At 48.8% G+C, this 20,412-nt stretch overlaps 1 protein-coding gene across 3 annotated transcripts in view; it reads left to right on the forward strand.

Moving 5' to 3' along the window:
- FOXN3 (forkhead box N3) overlaps positions 1-20,412 on the forward strand; it is a 273,689-nt gene that overhangs the window by 55,059 nt on the left and 198,218 nt on the right. For 2 of the 3 annotated variants that reach the window (XM_081099677.1, XM_081099676.1), the window contains exon 2: positions 8,918-9,474. In XM_081099677.1, coding sequence (XP_080955803.1) covers positions 8,932-9,474 — 543 coding nt within the window. In that variant the 5' untranslated portion in view covers positions 8,918-8,931. Of the gene's footprint in view, positions 1-8,917; positions 9,475-20,412 lie in introns of those variants that run through there. The other variant, XM_081099675.1, reaches the window with a different exon arrangement.

Here is a 20,412-nt window from a genome sequence, read left to right on the forward strand (position 1 = left end):
AAAATAGTGCTAGGTGCCAGGGCATTGTGGTATGTATTTTACCAATATTATTTAAACTTTATCACAACCCTATGAAATGGGTATGGCTCTTAATCTCCCTCCCTTGCCCCCTTTTTAAAATGAAGAAACTAGTTAGAAAGAAGTTAAGTACCTTGACTAATGTTACCCAGCTAGTAAGTGGCAGAGAATATGAACCTAGTCCAGGTCCTGATGCTAGCCACTATGCTACGCCGTCTCTGGCCGTTGGCGTTAGGCTCTGTGTGTATGTTTGTAGTTGCTTCATAAATGCTCACTGAGTCTCCCCAATCCTTCAGGGCAAGTGCCACGTCCCCTCCACGCACTAACTGGGCAGGGAGTACCTAGATACTTCATAAATACTTGTTGATTGAATGAATTGACTTAATCTGGATTCTGGATCATCAGCTCGCACTGTGTTTATGCTCAAAGAGGAGTTGACAGGTTCTATATTTCCCTTTTGCCTCTGGCAGGCGACTTGATAAGCGCAGGTTTGGCTGGGCACCTGAGCTCATGCACTTCACTCCACTGGTTCAGCTGTACTTTCCCTTCCCACACACCCCTCCTTCGCTCTTCAAATAAACTTCCTGGCTCTATTCCCTGCTGGAGAAATCTAATAAGCCTTTTCCCAGGCGCCACCCTTCAGGACCTGTCACGCAAACACCAAGAATGCACGAGAGGAAAACCCCGAGAGAGGAGGACCAGAAACTCCAAGTGATGCTTGGCTGAGACGAGGCGGAGGGGCTCCCAGCTGTGGTGCTGGGTCTCTCCTGCACTGAAGAGAAGGAAGTCAGGAGCTTTTTAATCATCACAAAGTGCATTCTCATGTTATCTCAGAGACTCTTCGTCAACCCATGATGGAGTTATCTTTGACCATCATCTCTCCCTCCCTTTCTTCTCATGTCCAGTCATTGGACAGATCCTCTTGGTTCTTCCTTTGAATGTTCTTGTGCATTCATTTTTTCCAGTCTCCCTGGCTAGTCTCTAATTCATTGGGTCTCAGAGTATAGGCCAGTGATGGCGAACCTTTTGAGCTCGGCGTGTCAGCATTTTGAAAACCCTAACTTAACTCTGGTGCCGTGTCACATATAGAAATTTTTTGATATTTGCAACCATAGTAAAACAAAGACTTATATTTTTGATATTTACTTTATATATTTAAATGCCATTTCACAAAGAAAAATCAACCAAAAAAATGAGTTCGCGTGTCACCTCTGACACGTGTGTCATAGATTCACCATCACTGGTATAGTCCCTGGACCAGCAGAGGCAGCCGTCTTCTGGGAGCTTGTTAGGGATGTGAATTCTCAGGGCCCAGCCCAGACTTACTAAATCAGAAACGCTGGGGTTGGGGACTAGCAAAGCTGTGTTTTAATTGCCCTACAGGTAATTCTGATGCACACTCAAGTTTGAGAATCCCTGCTCTCGAATGCACCCTCCTTTCTTTATTAAAACATTATAAATGTAATGGGTGCTCATGGTAGAAAAGTTGGAAACAAGACAAGGATGAACGAAGCAGGCAAACATCTTACCCCACAATTCTACCACTTAGAGGGAACCACTGCTTTAATATTTTAGCATTTTCTCGAATTAAAAAAAACATGTTAAAAATAATCTTTATTCCCTTTTGCATGGGTTCTGCAGTGCTTTCTGAGTGGTTCTGCCTGTTTTGGGTCTTTGTTTTCTCCTTTCCTCCTCCAAAATTCATCCCGGGCCCATGGTCCCTTCCACTTTCTTTCCCATCCCCCTCCATCAAATTGACATATACTTGACACAGGGCACTGTGTAAGTTTAAGGTGCATAGCCTATTGATTTGGTACGTTTATATTGCAATATGACTGCCATCATGGCTCAGCTAACTCCTTTATCATGTCACCTAGTTTTTTCTAGTGTTCGGAACAACTAAGAGCTAGATGTCCTCTTTCCAAAGTCATCTCCCTCCCCTCCCTAGTCCTGCTGTACCAGATGGTTCCACCATGCCCCCTGCCTCTGCTGTTTGGAGGGGGTGGGCGGAAGGGATTAGTCACCTGACTCAGGCTAAGCCAATCAGATGATTTCTCTGAGAATTTGAGCTCTTGTGGAAGACTGAGGCAGTCTGAAGGTGGTGGATTCTAAAGTCAGCAGGTCCTCAGGACTTGGTAAGCGAGCAGGGGAAGCCAGCCTGCGGGGAGGAGTGCGGAGCAGCTCCGTAGAGGGAAGCAGTGAAGATACTATGGAAAGAGAGATGGAGCCAAAAATTACCTGATGATGACTTTTCAGTCCTGCGCAGCCCAGCTGTGCTGCCTGCCCTGGGCTGACCCAGGTCTCCTCTTTACATACCTGTCTTCCCAGGCCTGCCTCAGATTCCTCCTCATATCTGAAAGTCCCTCAGGCCTGCCCACCAGCAGCAAGTGCTCTCACCGCTCATCTATTCAGTTGCTACTGCCTGGAGCAGGATCACCGGGCTTTACACTGAACCATTCCATAAATGATCATATTGGCCACATAATCAGCGATGGGGGAGGGGCTTTAATGTTCCAGGGCAGAGAAGCATGTTGGAAAAGAAGGCACACAACATGAGGGCGAGAGGAATTCCTCTCCGGGCTGGAGTCTGGGTGCTCACTCTTCATCCCATTCCCAGATGGGGCTGCAGAATGGTCCCATCCAGTCCTCAGTCAGGAAATAAGTGTTGCCCACAGCGAGTTCTGGGGCACACATATAATTCTGCTGTCAAGGGTGTTTTTAAACAGTCCCACTTGTTTCTTTGAGGCTTCTAAGGATCTGAGGCACAAGGGTACTTTTTGAAAGTTCAAGTGGGGAATTAAGGAGGTTGTTCCTAAATGAATTCGGCCCCTGCACCCTTTTGTCAGGGAGCATGTCCCCGAGCCAGGATTCTATGGAGTTACAAGGTAAAAAAGTCACACTACGTACGCCTGCCTTTGGCTTTCAGTAAAGGGCTGATCCCCCGTTTAAGACAGACAGACCGGCAGGCAGGCAGACATGTGTACTCTGCCCTCCAAATCAGGCCTGGCTGGTCCACACTTCAGGCCACATTTGTAATAGCAGAGAGAGAACTTAAATATGCTTGAGAATGGGAGAAACAAACCAAAAACAAAAAACAAACACCACCCAGAAGAAGAAGGCGAGCTAATAAAAGGCAGCTTACCTCACCACACTCCACCCTCTGCTTATGGCTTCTCCTGGCCCAAGGCTTGCTCATCTTTTAAGTTTTTGTTAACCTGGGATGGCTGGTTCAGTCACTGGAGGCTAAGAGCTTGCACGGAAAGAATGACACGTGCAGTAACCTTCAGATCACAGCCTCTCAGTTTGAACTCTGAGAAAGAAGGAACGTGCTGGGGTGGAAATAACATGCCACCTCTACTCTAATGCAAAGAGGTTTCTAGCTATGGTGTGAGTATGGCTGGGGGTTGGGGGGGCCTGTCCTGGCCTGTAAGGTGTGAGGACAAAGGTCTCTCCCCTTGGCTCCTTTGATGGGAGATTCAGCTCTCCACTGATATGCTGATGAGGGGTGGGACCTGCACGAGGCTGAGCTCCTGTCCTGGCTTTGTTACCAGTTCTGACTTCAGAGATTATCTAGTTTGTTTCTCTGACCTCATACCTTTGCTTCGTGGCTCAGGGTAGGTCACATCCATTGCTCAGTAATGAACGGGCTGGGGCTGATGAACTCTGGCTGCCCTTCGGCCTCCACCTCTGAATCATCTTGTGGTTGAGATGTGCCATGGCCCTGGTAAGTAAGGAGGCCTGTGGTGAGAGTCCTGGCTGAAGACTTGCCACCCACCATCTTAAGGGGAATGACTCTTAGATTGACTGGGGGTTCTTTCTTTTTTGAAATAAGAAAAGGACAATAAAAACCTTCCGACACCCTGTGGGACTTATCTCCCCCTTTGGCTAGGTTATAAAGCACTGCAAGCTGGAGAGGTTTCTGAGGGAGGTCACTGGGGCCTTCTTACTGGTGGTTCTGCAGTTTTCAGATCGCTCCCTCCGGTGGGTTCAGGTCAGGGTGGCAGGAGTGACCTGGACTTCTCTTATGTGTTGCAACCTGCTGATCTGGCTGCGTGGGAGAGTTGTGCAAACATATTTTTATTTATGTCACCAGCAGGGTGTCCTGTAGGACTCTCCTCGCCAAGGCTGCTACTAGGTGTGACTTTAGCAGCCGGTGGCCATGCTTTAGGGAGGAACCTAAAGACTTGGAGTGGTTGCTGAGCTATTTGCTGGGTGCCCCTGTGAATTGTTGGGCTCTTGAGAGCTCAAAATATGAAGGAGAGGAAGTTTTTTGCTGGAGGTTGAGAAGTGGGTCGGGCGTTGAGCACAACCCACTGGAGAGGCCCTACTAGCGCGGCCTTGGGGATGGGGCTCTTGCGCTGTAATCCGTAATGGCCACCCTCCCTCCTTTGGCAGACAGGCGTCTGCACTCGACCAGGGGAGCGGCCACCTGGGCCTGAGACTGCGGTGCCTTTGTGCCTTTTTTCTCGGGGCACGAGGTGGGCGCTGGGGGAGCTCTGGGGAAGGAAGGCCCTGGGAGTCCCGCCAGGACGCCTTAGTTGGGGAGAAGTGGAATCTCTTCTCCCCCTTGCCAGCCTCGCCCGCATCGTAATTCTTTTTATTTTTACTTTCGAGCCATGTAAGGTATGCGGATGGGGTAGTAGCGTTCCGGAGACACGTAGCCAGCGGCGCAAAGCCGGCCCGCCCGCGTGGCCTGAGCCCGGGGTAGAGACAGGCCCTGCGCCTCTGGCCCCACCAGCCACGCCGCCCACGGCCGGGGCTGCCCCAGGTCGTGGAACCCTGAGCCGGCCACCCATGCCCCGCGGTGCCGCGGGAGACGAATCCATGCGGCCCAGCCCGGCCTCGTTCCCGGCTGCGACCTGGGAGCGCCTAGGCGAGGGGCCGATCGCTGTGCGGGGGGAGCAGGCCGAGCTGGTCCCGGCGGGTCCGCACCCTGCGCCCCAGGCCGCCCGCGGCCCGGCCCACGTTTTCCCTCTCTCCCGCTCCCTCCGCCCCCTGCGCTCCGTCCCTCCCCTTCGCTCCCCTCCCTCCCCGCGCTTCCCCTCCTCCTGCCTGGTCATGTGTCGCCTTTTTTTGTTTGCAGTGGAAACAATTTCTCGCCGCTCGACGCGCCCCGGCCCGACGCGCCGCGGCGGAGGCGAGCGGGAGGCGGGACGGGGCGGAGAGAGCGGCGGGGCCGGCGGGAGGACGCGCTGCGCGCCGGCTGGACGCCGCAGGTCCCATGCCGCGCCGCGACCCCCGCGCCCCTGCCGCCCGCACCCGCGGCCGCCCCCCGCCGCCCGCTGCCCCGGGCTCGCCGCGCCGCGCCCGCGCGTCCTTAGCCGGGCCACCAAGCGATGCCCGCTGGGCGCCCGGGAAAGTTTGTCGGCTCCCGCTAAAGGGCAGCGGCGCCCCCGAACCCCCGCGCCCCGCTCCGGCCAGGTGAGTTAGCTCCGCGCTCGGGCCGGCGCCAAAGCGGGATTGGGTGACTCGGGGTGGAGACGCTCGTCCAAGGCGGTCCTGGAGGCGCCCGCACCGCTCTCGGCGGGCGAGGGACTCCGCAGTTCCTGGGGGAGAGCGCGGGGCGGGAGCCAGGCGGGGTGGGGAGACGGGAGCCCCCGAGCGGGGAAGTTGCCGGTCCGAAGAGTTTCCTGCCCCGACGTGTGGGCTCTTTCTCGCTGCCTCGGTTTCCAAAAAGACGCCCAAAAGGAAAAGAGTTGGTATTGTCCACAGAGGACAGGATCCCCGCCGTTCCGGGTGGGGGGGAGAGGGTGCTGATCCAGGGGACACCCCAAGATGAGAAACAGGCTCCTAACAAAGATACCCTCCCCCACAAACTGTGCAGGCTTGGCACTGGCAGTGAGCGTCTCCCGAGACCCCCCAGGCCCGACTCCTCCTCACCCCGGCCCTCTTTGAAACCCTCCTTGGGTCCTGGAGAAGTTGGGGGACGGCGGGCTTTTATTGATGTGTTCTTAAGGTTCGCAGCGGTGCAACCAATAAAAGGTTTATGACATCTGACCAGCAGTGAAGGTATGCGAGCTCCCAATTGCCCTGTATGCAGGGAGAAGAGCAGTTTCCCCGTTGCTTGGCAACGCCGCTGATTGACACAGGACGCAGCCAATCGCCGCTCCCGCAGGTCCCCTTGAAATGTTTTTGACAAGTACAGTAGATGCTAGTGGAGCGCGTGCGTGTGCGCGCGTGCGCGTCGGAGAAAGGGGAGGGGGGGGGTTGTTTAGCCCCCTCCCAACTCGCTGCCCTGTTAGGCTTGGGGAGGATTTCTCAACTTTTTAAAGTTCACTTCGAACATCTGTTCAGAGCTGGGCCAGTAATGGTTTGGTCAGTTATTTGGAGACATTCTGAGAGCGGGCAAGAAACTAGCTTTCCTGCTACCTTTTCTCCGTTGAAAAGCAAAAAAGATAACGAAACACAAGTCATTAAAAAAAAAAAAAACAGAGAGAGAGAGAGAGAGAGAGAGAGTGTGTGTGTGTGTGTGTGGTGGGAATGCAACCAATAGCAAACTGAGAAGTTGTAAGGAGGTCACTAGTGAATAACTATTAGAGTATATGATGTAGCAACCTTTTTGGCAGCAGATTCAAAATGTTTGTCTAACTGCAGATTCACATGATCCCAGATTCCCTCCCCACCCCCCACCCCCACCCCCAAATTGGGGGGAAAAAAGATTTGGCGAATTATGTAGTTTGTGTATAATAATGGAAAACTCAGCTGTGGTTTCTGGAAACTTTTTAAAAATGGAACTGGAGTGATCAGCAGCCCTTGATATTGTGGCTATAGAATACGGGTTTATAGGGATGCCTTAACAGTTGGAGGGCATGGGCGGGGGAGAGACAAAAACAGGCAAATGATCCAAGGGAACTGAACCCCGTAACCCTGTTTTCTTAACCGTTTTTCTAAGAAAACCATATTGCTGGCAATGTTTGTTGAAAACAAAAGGAAACATGGAGAATAGCATGTTAGATCCTTTGGGAAGCGACTGACAAACTAAAAAGAAAGAGAGCAGCATGTTGTCATAGCAACAATGCAATTAAATTACTGTCAGCCATGATATAATTTTCCTGTTTGAAAGCTCAGGAGACGAAAAACTTTCGTCTAGAGCTAAAGTTGACTTCAGTGGCTGGGTAGTAGTTCTCGTATGTACTCTACTGTGTGGATAATCCTCGTTATCCAAAAAGTCGTTTTTTTATTGGGATCTGAGGAAACTTTGAGAGAGACAAACCTAGTTTTGATTGTTTTATAAAGAAGGTAAAAGCATTATTAGTCTGGTCTCTGTAAACCCCCAAGCCTCAAGATACTAGCTTCCTCTTTAAAATGTGTCATGTGCTACTCAGGTCAGTACTAGTACATGACAGAAATAATAACATGGGTGAACCTGAGGTATGCAAACTGCCCTGTTCCATGGGACTTCGATGCCCGTAGAAGTTTCTTTGGAATTGGTCATCTCACAGCAGTTCTAGAGAGTTCCCCGCAGGCCTTCAATCAGCAGGTTCTGTTTGTCCACCTTTTGGAAGAGGGAGGGTGCACCCGGGGTTGGTTCTGGGGCACCTGGGGTTGGCTGTGTAGTGCTCCCACACTGCTTTCTAGAATCCCATTTCCCCCAGCTGAACTGGCATTTGTTTTAGGCGTAGTGTCAGTGGACTTTTCGAGCCGTAGAGTAATCATATTCTTTGCTTTTGATGTAGTCATTCTTTTTTTTTTCTTTCTGGATAGATTGCTTGATCTTCTCACTTGTGGGGGGAAAACATAGAACAGACACATTGTTTGAGCGCTCCAGACGGAGAGTGGGAGACCTCTCTTCATTATCTTCGCTGTTCTTTATATCTTACATGGAGTGCCGGGGGGTCGGACAGCTTTGTATCTGCCAGGGTCATTCTATTTGTGGACTCGCCACCTCTTCAGTTTCTTTTCTCATCAGATATTTTACTCCCCGTTCTAGGTCATTGACAAAAATGGGGGCGGCAGCCGAAGAGAATTCTGTAGCAATTTTTGTTGAATTTGCCTTTCTTTCTTGAAGCTGCCCTTTTGCTCTCCTACTTTTTTTCACCAACCCTAATTTCAGTTAATGGCTTGTCTTTCATATTCCCATTTGTGTGTGTGGTGCCTGCACTCCTTACTTTTTCATTCAGAATGTAGTGTCCCAATTAAATTAAATGCATTTATTGCTCTAGTTCGAATCCAGAATTCAAATGTAATTAAAGTTAAATGTAATTAAGTGTTTGATCATGACTTGTGGAGGGGAGGGGGGAAATCAAATAAAACTTATTAAACTGATGCATACTGTGGCCACAGTTTTAATTCGGGGGTCGTTGTGATGGATGGTCCTTGTATGGAAACTCTGAAAGCACTGGCCTTAAACTTAGAGGCATTTTCTTTTTTTGAGAATGGTTAACAGTGAGTCCTATGACCCCAAGCCACAGAGAGGGGTTGTGCATTGAGCTTATTAGGTAGAGTTTAATCACGAGGCTTGAAATATTTTTACTTGTGTATATGTGTTCATGTGTAATAGATGAACTGAGGCAGCAAGAAATAACTCATTTTCCCAGGGTCCTAGTGAGAGTGTTCGTAGATCCAGGGAGAAGGCATTGTGGACTTTCCCGTTCTTGTTACGGTGCGTTTGCACATTAAAGGTGCTGGAGATATTTCCAGTATTGATGTGTTGAGGGGTGACAGTCACTGCGCTGTATGCACCATAGACCGATTTTACTTCCTGTGCATCTGTGTGTGGTAGAATTGTGGGTTTGCATTCCTTGGGGTAGGAGCCATGAGGTGTGTTCCTGTGTGGAACGGGGTTCATAGAGGGGGCCGCGGTGCGGGTGGGGGTGGGGACCAAAGCACTAGGAGGACTCAGCTGCCTTTCCGGTTTGGGTTTCACTGACTCTTCTTCTCTGTGGAATGTGTTTCCCAGGAGCCTTCACCTAAATGGGTCCAGTCATGCCTCCCAGTAAGAAGCCAGAAAGCTCAGGAATTAGCGTCTCCCGTGGGCTGAGTCAGTGTTACCGGGGCAGCGGCTTCTCTAAGGCCCTTCAGGAAGACGATGACCTCGACTTTTCTCTGCCCGACATCCGATTAGAAGAGGGGGCCATGGAAGATGAGGAGCTGACCAACCTGAACTGGCTGCACGAGAGCAAGAACTTGCTGAAGAGCTTCGGGGAGTCGGTGCTCCGGAGCGTCAGCCCCGTCCAGGACCTGGACGATGACACGCCCCCGTCGCCCGCCCACTCTGACATGCCCTACGATGCCAGGCAGAACCCCAACTGCAAGCCCCCCTACTCCTTTAGCTGCCTCATATTTATGGCCATCGAGGACTCTCCGACCAAGCGCCTGCCAGTAAAGGATATCTACAACTGGATCTTGGAACATTTCCCGTATTTTGCAAATGCACCTACTGGGTGGAAAAACTCCGTGAGACACAATTTGTCGTTGAATAAGTGTTTTAAGAAGGTGGACAAAGAGAGGAGTCAGGTAAGTCTCCGTGTCTGGAACTCGAGCGTTTCCTTTTTCTTTCTAAAATTTTTAGTTTTCTCTCCATTAACAAATTGTTAAGGACTGTAAAGTCCCCACACGGAAGGGGCATTTATAAATGGGTACTTTGATTTCATTCGTTTACTTGTAAACGTCCTCTTCCTTAAGCATATTCATTAAATACTGTTTTTCGTGTTTGTGCTGACTTGAGGTTTTCCGAACACTGTGGCATCTGAACATAATCACAAAACAGTGGTGTGCACACTGCCTGCTCCTTCCCTCAGTGTGGATGGGTCAGTTTGGGTTTATAGCACAAAGGGGCTGCCATTAACCATGAGATGTATGAATACATTTTTGAGGAAAATTGCCAGAAAGGGATAGGGGAAAATGGCATCAATTTTCTTTCTGAATTTGAAGTTGGAGAAGAGCAGTCTCTCTGGGACCCTGGAGCACATGGACAGCAATGGACATTGGGAGGCGTCATACTTGAGCATATTATGCACTAAACAAAGGCAGACATGAATTGCCCAGGTGACTTTTTGTTTTGTTTTGTTAATTCTCACCAGAGGATATTTTTAGAGAGAGTGGAAGGGAGGAGGAGACACAGAGAGAGAAACATCTATGTGTCTCTCAGATCGATTGGCTGCCTCCTGCACGTGGGGCCGGGGATCGAGCCTGCAATCAAGGTGTGTGTCCTTGACCGGAATTGAACCCCAGCACCAAGGACTGATGCTCTATCCACTGAGCCAAACCAGCTCGGGCCCAGGTGACTTTTGAAATCCGGTGTTTACCTAAGTGTTTGGCAACTTTGGAACTCCCTGAATAGGAAAAATTAGCGCAGGGTAAAGTTCCCACCAGAGACTGACTTAAAGAAAGGTTGAAGTTTGGTTTTAAAGCTTTTGAGCTCCATGGTCCACTAGAAGGAAACAGCTTTAATAAAATCTGCTTTGCCTTTCTCATAACGATATAGCAGGTACAATAGAAAGCAGGCCAACTGTGAGAGTTGAACAGAAAATGGTGATCTACCTTGGCGTTCTGAAAGGTAATGCTGCCACAGTTACAATAAGTGGCCAGAAAGCGCTCTCTCCACAGTGGCCATGCGGCTGTGTTTTCCAGCTTTGTTTTTCATTAATAGTGCTGATGGTCTGCATTCCCTCTTTTTGAAGTTCAGGTTCAGACACAGGGCTGCTATTGTGTGGGGTCAGCCGCTGCTGGGCAGGGCTGGGACCGTGTCTTTCTCTCCAGAAACATGTTGCTGTTTCCATTAGAATCCTGAGCCTGAGAAAATTCTATTTGTCAGTGGCATGGATGATTACGAATAAGGTGGTGGTGGAGCCATTTTTCCCCTCGATGCTGCTGGACACGTTTGTCTGCAAATGCTGTTCACCTAGAGTTTATGTTCAAAGTGGGGAGTGGGCAGCGTGCAGGGTGTGAGGAGGGGCGATGCCTGGGAGGGGCAGATGTGGACCCTGGGAGCTTTGCCTTTGGCCCCTGGTACAGGGGATGCCTCAGTGCGGTGTTCTTATGTGAGCCTTCCTGTGTTCTGGGCCCGTCCTTTGCCAGGGCCTTATTTTTACACACCTGTAACGACCTGTAACAATTGTAGGGTGCTGCCGTTGTCCCCAGGTGTCCACTTTTCTTCCTCCTCCCCTCCCCTCCCCTCCCCTCCCCTCCCCTCCCCTCCCCTCCCCTCCCCTCCCCTCCCCTCCCCTCCCCATCTCAGAGTGGGCATTTGGAGACCAACCTCTAAACTTGGCTCTGTTGAGTGGTTTTTTGTTTTTGTGTTTTTGGTTTTTTATTAATTTCAGAGAGCAAGGGAGAGGGAGAGAGAAACATCAATGATTGAGAGAGGATCATTGATTGGCTGCCTCTGCACTCCCCCTACTGGGGATTGAGCCTGCAACCTGGGCATGTGCCCGGAATCTAATCCGGGACCCTTCAGGCCGCAGGCCAACACTCTGTCCACTGACCCAAACCAGCTAGGGCATTCTGTTGAGTGTTTTGAGACCATTCTTTGAACTTAGAGAAAATTCGCTGCTTTCATGTAAAGGACCAAGTCTGGTATTGAAAGCTCCCCCGTAGGTGGGTCCTGGTGATGAGAAAGGGAAAGTCCTGGGAAGCAATTTCAGGGTAGAATGTGCAGGAAAAGTGGTATTCAGGTCCCCCAAAGCCGCATGTCACTGGTGAGGTCGGGCACAGGGCTTTTAGTTTGGTGAGAAAAGATTGTGCAAGTCGCCACGTGCCCGGGTCTCGCTGTTTGCAGTCCTGCTGGTGCGCGTAATTCAGCAAACACACTGAAACGTTCAGCGAGCTGCTCCAGAGCAGGGAGAGCCTGCTTGGGTCCCTCTCTGGCTGTGAGGGTGGCACGTGGGTGTAGGACGGTCTGTCCTGGAGAACCCTCTCCCCGATGCACCCTCCAGGGGTGACAGTTGTTCTGAATAAATGCAGATATCACCTGCTAAGAGGGAATGGTTTGAAGGACCTCAGATTGTGAATCTTACGAAATGTCGAGTTCTGGCTTCCTAGCCACGCTGCTGACCTGCACTGACATGTTTCTGATCAGTTGCCATCAGTTTTGCCTTGAGAGTTTGTTCCCAGGGTTTGTGGTGCTCTGAGAACAAAACAAGAAGTATGGGTTTTCTTTCCCTTTTTCTCCTCTTTCCTGGGGTTGCCCTGGGGGTAGCTGGGGGCCACTCTGGGATGCCTAGCCTGCCAGGGACTTCCTGTCCCCTGGCGAGCTGAGCAAAGCGGGAGGCATTCCCCCTGACACTTTGCCCAGTGAAACCTCCTTCACCTTTCCAGGTAAACTTGTTTTTTCCCCAGGGGATTTTACTTGGCGGCAGCTGCAGCACCTGACAGTGACTAAGTGCACCCGAATATTGGTGGGAAATAGGGTAGCCAAAGGGGAGCATGGAAGCCTTGCACGTTGTATTCACAGACTTAGGCATTGCGCTTTTTCAAAAATTTAAAAGTGTAGAACACGGTTTTAAACTTGCCATAACTGTGAGAACACAGAATGCCGCGTGATCCTTGTCCCGAGGGTTGGAACATATACCCTTCGGGACAAGTGTGTCGCTGGGACGTTGGCAGGCAGGAACGTACGACTGTATCAAAATCACCTGTGGCTCTTAAAATCCAGGGCCGTCTCTCGGCCCGTCCCTGGAGATTCTGATTCAGTGGGGGTGAGGTGGGTTGGGGAAATTCGGGGTCCTAGTCAGCTGTTTTCACGGGTGTTTCTGACGTGTAGCCAGATTTGAGAATCCCTCAACTAGAAGCTTTTGGGTTCTTTCCAGTGCTGAGATTTCATCAAGAACATATTCTCATGAATGAGCAAGTCAGGGAGAATAAATGGTTTTGCTTCCGTTTTATCTCTGTCTCTCCCTTTTTTTGGTTTTACCTCTTGAAGGAACTTGAGAGTTTTATTTTTATTTTTTAACCATGGAATTGAGGACCTTTGCCTGAATCAGTCAAGGTAGAGTTTCAGAGTTGGAGAGTAAGTCTTATACCTCCTAAAAAAAAGACCTTAGTTAGGACTATAAGATTAGCAAGTACTACACTCTCTGACTACTTATAAATGAGAGTAAAGGGCAGTTATTTATTTTTATCACCTGAATAATAAATGGTTCAGGTATGTGTGTTTTTATCTGCTTTTTCTCAACTTCCCTCTTGACACTTTAACAAACATACACACACATTGCTCTTTGAAAGACTGTGCAGTCTGCCCGGCCAGTGTGGCTCCGTGGTTGAGTGTTGACCTATGAACCAGGACAAGCATGTCAAACTTGCGGTCTGCAGGCCGCAAGTTTGACATGTTTGAACCAGGAAGTAGCGGTTCAATTCCCGGTCAAGGCACATCCCCAGGTTTCAGGCCCCATCCCCAGTGTGGGGCATGCAGGAGGCAGCCGATCAGTGATTCTCTCTCATCATTGATATCTCTCTCTCTCTCCCTTTCTTCCTGAAATCAATAAAAATACTTTTTTATTTTAAAAGAGAAAGACTAGTCTGATGTTGATGAGCAGGTTCCTAAAACTCAGGGTACTGTTGGATGGTGGGACATGCAAAAACGGGATGAGGTGTGTAAGAGTGGTCTCTGGGGCAGGTGATGATTCTGTTTTCTACCTGAGCTGGTTCTTCTGGGTCCACGGGCCTCATGGATGTATCTACCCAGTCTCTCCCCACATTAACGGTTCAGAAAACGTTGCATTATCTTGGGCAGGGCTTTGTGGTACCTGGGTGAGTCTATGAGGTTCTTCTTCGTGGATGTACTCCCTGCATATTTGACCAGCAAGAAACTGTTCTCAGCACCTCCCCTGTTGAGCTGAAGAGGCTTTGGGATTTCCCTTGGAAATCACTTTAGCTGCAGGATAATTCTCTGCAGTAAATAACATAAGAAATTGGCACACTGACCTCCTATTTGAAAGCCATGAGTTTTGCTTCTTTCACAAATAGTGATGGGTTATTTGGATTATTCCATACTCTCTCACGGAGCCCTTGATCATCTTAGTGTTCTTCTTAAACCTTGGCAAGGTGATGGCAGGTTTTAGATTTGATAGAAAATTCCACAGCCTTCCCAATGGACATTTTTTGGTACTTGACACAGACGATGGCTATGTATATTTTAAAGCCTAATACAATATTTGTTTTGATGATACTGTGCTTATTAGGCAGGCAGGCCTTTTGTTTTTACAGATTTTGGCTTCAGGTACCCTTAACGTGTTTTATTCTTATTCCCACCCTTGTCATTTTTCACTTAACTTGCTGTTTGCCAATGAGTACACCTCACTGTCCCTGTAACAGTTTATCCCTTGCCTACATTTGTTTCCGCACCAGCTTGAAGTTTCCCGATGTAGGGGTCTACTTAGGTTGTTCCTGTGGAATTCTTCCATGTTAGTAGGCCTTCAGGATCTCATTACTTACAGTTTCCGGGACTTCGAGCACCCTCTGCTTCTTATTCAATAGAATTAGTTGGTGATGTCCAAGGTTAAAATAAAACATGAGATCTGGTTCTTGCCTTTTAGGAACTTACATTCCAGGGAAACAGGAGACATGATACAAAATAAAAAGCACAAACCACCGCAAGTACAGGAAGCAGGTCAGTAAGTGATGGGTGTCATTTGAGGTTAGTCAGGGAAGCTTCCCTTCGCCAGAGAGGGCCATTTGCAGCTGAGATGAAAGGCAGCAAGGAGCAGGTTTTGAATATTCCTTTTGGGGGAGCACGTGAGTAAATTGTTAACAAAGATTTCTTCTGCTGTGGGAATGAGCTCGAGATCAAGAATGGATTAGTTAGGATGAAATTTGACTGTTGTTGTAGAAAAATCTACATAATAGTGAGTAAACATAGAAGAGCATTGCTCTGTCACATAAAGGAGGTCTTGGTCAACGGAGACCCACCATCTGTCATTCTGCCCAACCGTTCTTCGTTCATTGCTGGTTTCCATTCTCAGGCCTTCTCATAGTCCAGCATGGCATCAGCTAGTTTGTTCCCATTATAGGAAGCAAGAAAGAGAATGCAGGAAAAGACACACACAAAAAAAGTCTTATTTATTTATTTTTTTATTTATTTATTTTTGCAGTCGTAAGTTTTTCCAGAAACCCACAGTCTGCTCTTATCTCATTGGCCTAGAGCAGTGATGGTGAACTCGGTGTGTCAGCATTTTGAAAACCCTAACTTAACTCTGGTGCCGTGTCACATATAGAAATTTTTTGGTATTTGCAACGATAGTAAAACAAAGATTTATATTTTTGATATTTATGTATTTACATGCCATTTAACAAAGAAAAGTCAACCAAAAAAATGAGTTTGCGTGTCACCTATGACACGTGTGTCATAGGTTCGCCATCACTGGCTTCGAGTTTGGTCACATGACTCTTAGCTGCAAGGAAGTCTGGGAAAGGTAGTCTTCTAACTGGGCCCATAACAATCTCAGATACAATGTTGGTTCTGTTACTAAGCAAGCATGGGATTTTCTGCCACAGAGGATTAGGTACTTCTGGACCCAAGGGATGTGCTGGCACAGTATCAGAGAAAAGGGAAGGTGAGAAATATGTGGCCTGGGATGTTATGTAAATAATGAGTATGCAGAGTTGGTAGGGGAACTAAGATAGGAAGGGGAGAACTTTAAATTGCTCTAGTAACTTAACTAAAGCAGACCCATTTAAAAAAAAAAACACATTTCAGTTAAGGTTTGCTTCAAGATATTTTGGTTAAATTGCATTTAAAAATCTCCAAAAGCAATAGCTTGATAGAGGTGATGAGGTATTCTGTGCCAAGTATGATAAGAAGGAAAGCAAGGAAATATATGGTTGAAGATAGAGAGTGGTGTAAAGTTGTTCTTTTAATAAGAACTTGGTGGTTTGCTGTATGAGATTACACGGTTCCAAGAACAAAATGAAGTCTGGGCGGAGGGTGAGGGGCGGCGGGGGGGGGGTTAGGGGGGAGTGCGCCTGGCACGCTTGTTTGAGTACCTTTGCTTGTGAACCCAGCAGGAGACCAGTAAATAGGGCAGAGTGGCTGTGCTGTTCTCAGGGGAGGGCCTCTCCAGTTACCCACCTTCTGTATTTTTTTCTCCGATGTGGTGTGTAGGGTTCCCCTCGGGGCCTGGTGGGGTCGAGTTGAGTTCGGTGTTGCCTTCCGTTTATTGGAGCTCTGTGAAGTGCCTCCCAGAAGGCTGTGACGGAAGGTCCTCCGCTAGGGGCAGGGCCGACAGGTGATTTAACTAATGTCATTAGACAGAAAATTAATGTCATTAGACAGTACGTCGGCTAGCAGCACGTACGTACTTTGTTTTTAGAAGGATAGGATAGGCCAGGTCACGTGCGCGCTGACCGCGGTCATGGCTGTTGTGGAGGGGAGCAACACCCAGCACAGGCAGTGTGTGGCAGAGCTAGGGTGCAGAGTCACACTAGTGCTCCTGGAATACACCACGGAATGCTGAGTTCCTTCCAGAACCTTCCATAGGTGCAGGTATGTAAACGAAGAACCTCTGTTCATAGCCATGATTCTGAGAGACCCTGCAGAAGCCTTAGTTTTGCAAAGTAAAAACTAGACTCTGCATGTACAGTACGAAGCCGCTGCCGTCGTTTTCAGCAGTGGTTCATTCTCGCCACACACGTTTGCGGAATGCTGGGCTGGGGATGCAGTTTTGACCTGTGCCAGTTCCCTGGCTGTTCTCCTATCCTTGGGGGCACAGGGTGGGTGAGGGGAGGCACATATAGAACAGTAGATTCATATATGTATCAGATAGTGATACACGAATGAAGACAGTAAAACAAGGTAGTGTACTAGAGAGGCGTGGGGCTGGGGGTGGGGGGAGGTTTCCCAGAGGAGGTGACTGGCTGTGTCTTTAATGGTGAAAGGATGAAGCCATGCAGAGACTTTGGGCAGAGAAAACATGCAAAGGCCCTGAGGTGGCAATAGCTTGAAATGGCCAAGAACCAGAAAGGAGGCTTATAGGAAGTGAATTACAGACAGGACAGTGAGACGTTTAAAGGGACATAAGGCAGCGGTTCTCAACCTGTGGGTCGCGACCCCTTTGGCGGTCAAACGACCCTTTCACAGGGTTCACCTCAGACCATCCTGCACATCAGATATTTACATTACGATTCATAACAGTAGCAACATTACAGTTATGAAGTAGCAACGAAAATAATTTTATGGTTGGGTCACAACATGAGGAACTGTATTTAAAGGGCCAGAAGGTTGAGAATCACTGAAAGGGGAAAACACCTGTTTGGGGCTAGTTTCAGTGGTAGGCTAGAGGTGATGGAAATGACATTGGCTTTGACCAGGATTGGGGTTCGCAGATGAAGGTGTATGGGTAGAAGTGGATTGGGAAGTGGGGTAGAGGTTAGAGCAAACGTTCCCTTTTGACCGTGTTAAATTTGAGATGGCTTTTGAACATCTTAAATGTTCAAGTTGGAAGTTTGATATGTGAGTTTCAAGCTCAATAGACAAGTCAGAGTAGAGGTTTAAATCTGGAATGCATTGGTGCTCAGTGGGTGAAAACTAAAAAGTGTTTCTGGATTAAGCCTCCATCAGAAAAGAGATGAAATCAAACTTCTATTTCAGTTCTTTTGTATCTCCTCCATTAGTGTTTGACTAGAGCATTATTTTGGGGTATGTTTAACATGGCAAATAAAAACTCAAGAGGTTTATGTCTAGAGGAAGAAATTCAGAATCATTGAAAAAATAACTTACCTGTAGTTATTGTAGTTACTGCCCATACGTAGTGTTTTGCAAACAGAAGAGAACAAACCTTTGCTTTTGGTAATGAGGGTGTAACTTCTAAAAGTGCCCAGGGCCAGCAGCATCTCCGATATGATGAGAGAAATGCACTCCAGGAAACATCCCGTTTAGCAAAGCCCCCTACCTAACCCATGACTTCTGCGAGTTCCCTGCCATCTGGTCCCTGGCTGGAGAGAGGAATTTTTCTTGTATATGCGTCTCCATGGCAACGAGCTTGCAGTTGATATGGAAAGTAAGCAGTTGCCTTAGCAACGGAGTTGCTGATGTGGTGGCTTCCCTGCTTTCAGGGAATGGATAAGCTGACCAAACTAGTTTAGATGCATCACGGGCGCCGTGATGTAGGGCCGCACACCCTGGCCCTGCCTGTGTAAAATCAGCCCCGCTTTCAAGGAGATCGCAGTCCCTCCCTTTTCCCGGAGGCAGGGCTTACAGAGGTAATAAATCAGACAAAAGCAGCTGCTGTCAGTTGAAATAGATTAGAAGACGGATCTCCTGGTGGAATTTATTTAGTTTCAGGACATATTTGGTTGCGAGGAAAAGAAAGCCCCCCCACGTGGGCTTAAGGAAAAGAGTGCTTGTCCCAAGCACATAATAAACAGTCCCAGGGCCAGTGGTGAGGAGGAGCGAAGCGCGTCTCGGGTCCACGGTGATTGCAGCTGTTCCCTCCACCCTCTGCGGCCACCTGGATGCCCATCCCTGCCCTTCTCTGGGGACCTGGTCCAGTCTCCTCTTCGCAGCCTGGCTTCCCCTGTGTGGCTCTTCATTTCTGCTACCTCACGCCCTTGGCTTGCTGTGATGGAGTGCTGGTACCACCCCCTGCAATGCGATGACTCCAGTGCCCAGCGACGTTGACCTCACCATTTGTCATAGTAACAGACACACCGACTTCTGGGTTGGGTGTTCAGCCCTGGTCACCCTGGGGCCAGGGTCCCCAGGATCAAGACAGCTCCTAGGACTGTCCCTTCGTCTGGGATGGGGTTTGGGCTTGAAACATGCCTGCACTGAAAGGTTTCCTGGAAAGCCTTTGGTCTTTCAAACACATTTTTTCATGATGAAAATAAAAATGAGAAGGAACTTCTGAGTGTTTTCTCTTTGTGTCCCCGCAGGACATCTCTCACAGGTGACAGATGACATACCCTAGGACTCTGGGACTGTCCTGAGCCCCTTTCCTGCTTCTTTATCGTCTCTGTGATGACTTCATCTTCCTTGCATTCCATATCCATAAATTTGGGGCTGGTGGTTCCCAAACTAGCAAAGTTTTTCTTCGGTGGCTACTTCTTCCTACAAGCTGCCCTCAAATTGCCTCTAATCATAGGGTTGAGTGATTACCAAAAATTATGAACTCTAGCCCCCTGTTGTAGACAGGCATAGATGCCAGCTATCCAATACAAGCTGTCCTGGTTTTCAAGATCAAGGAATTGGGTAATGGTTCTTGTTAACCACGGTATACCAGCCCGGGTCACTGCATTGTGATTGTCAACATGGGAAAAATGTAATTACTCTATGCCGGGAACTGGAGATATAAAGAGATTACAGAACTCTGGTTGGAGTAGTTGGGGCAAAGATAAAAAGAGACCAGGCAGGTTAAAAGTGGCATTTGTCGATTGTCAGGGGATTGACCCCTGGCTCCGTTACATGGTTTGGGACTCCAAAGGAGAAGTCCCCTAAAGGTTAGCAGAAATTGGGAACCCTGGAGAGGAGACAGAATTTCATTAGCTGTGGCCAGGGCGGGGGCTGGTGACAGGAGAGAGGAGGTCACCAGAGTCATCGGGGTTAGGTTGGACATGGGTGGTGATGCATATGGGGGAAGACGGAGTGTGAAAATGGGAACCGTTTGAAATTGTGTGAGACATTTATACCTGTGATCTTGCCCCTTCCCAACCACTGTAAAGCAGATAGTGTGTTCTTTTTGCAGGTGGGGAAACTGAGGCTCAGAGAAACTCCGTGGCTTCTAGGGTGACACAGCCAGGTGTTGAATCAATATCTGAGACGTCTCTGTTTTACCTGTACCCTGTTGGTTGAAGTAGAGTGTTCCTGAGGGAGAAAGAAATTTGGAAAGTTAGTTGTTTTTATTTAAATGATCCTGTTTTCACAGACCATTGCTTTTATTTGTTGATATCACTACTTCCTGTTAATGTCTCGACCATTCTGGAATTCATAGGAATGGAATGAGTGACTCGCCCCCTCGGCTCTGCCCTGTGGATTTTGCTCATTTTTTGGCATTGGGGAGAATTTTCCTTCTTCTCGTTTCAGATGGTGCCATCTCTCCCCCGTTGGCATCGTAGTTAAGCACAGTAATAATTACCCTGTAGTTGTGTAGGAAACAGGGTCAGGGAGGTGATTTCATTCCTTTGTTCATTCAGCCACATTGAGTTCTTAGGTGTGGAGGGCGTTGGGCTAGGTGCTTTGTGGGCACAAAGAGGTGTAAGACCTGGTCCTTGGGGAGCACTTTTGTCATCCCTGATGCTTCCTTCTTCTTTAACCCCGTAACCAATCAGGTGCCAAGGCCCCTGATTCTGCCTCCTGAATGTCTCTGGCTGTCCCTTCCTCCCTAACCCCCCTGCGCTGGTCTCCATTGTTTGTCAACTGCTTCAGGGGCCTCCTCTGCCTTTTCCTCCCTCCACTGGCTGCCTCCCCTCCACGCCTTCGAACGCAGTGCTGCCTGTTTGGTCACAGCCAACAGCCATTCCTTT

This window comes from Myotis nattereri, assembly GCF_964212035.1.
Source record: "Myotis nattereri genome assembly, chromosome: 1".
NCBI lineage: Eukaryota > Metazoa > Chordata > Mammalia > Chiroptera > Vespertilionidae > Myotis > Myotis nattereri.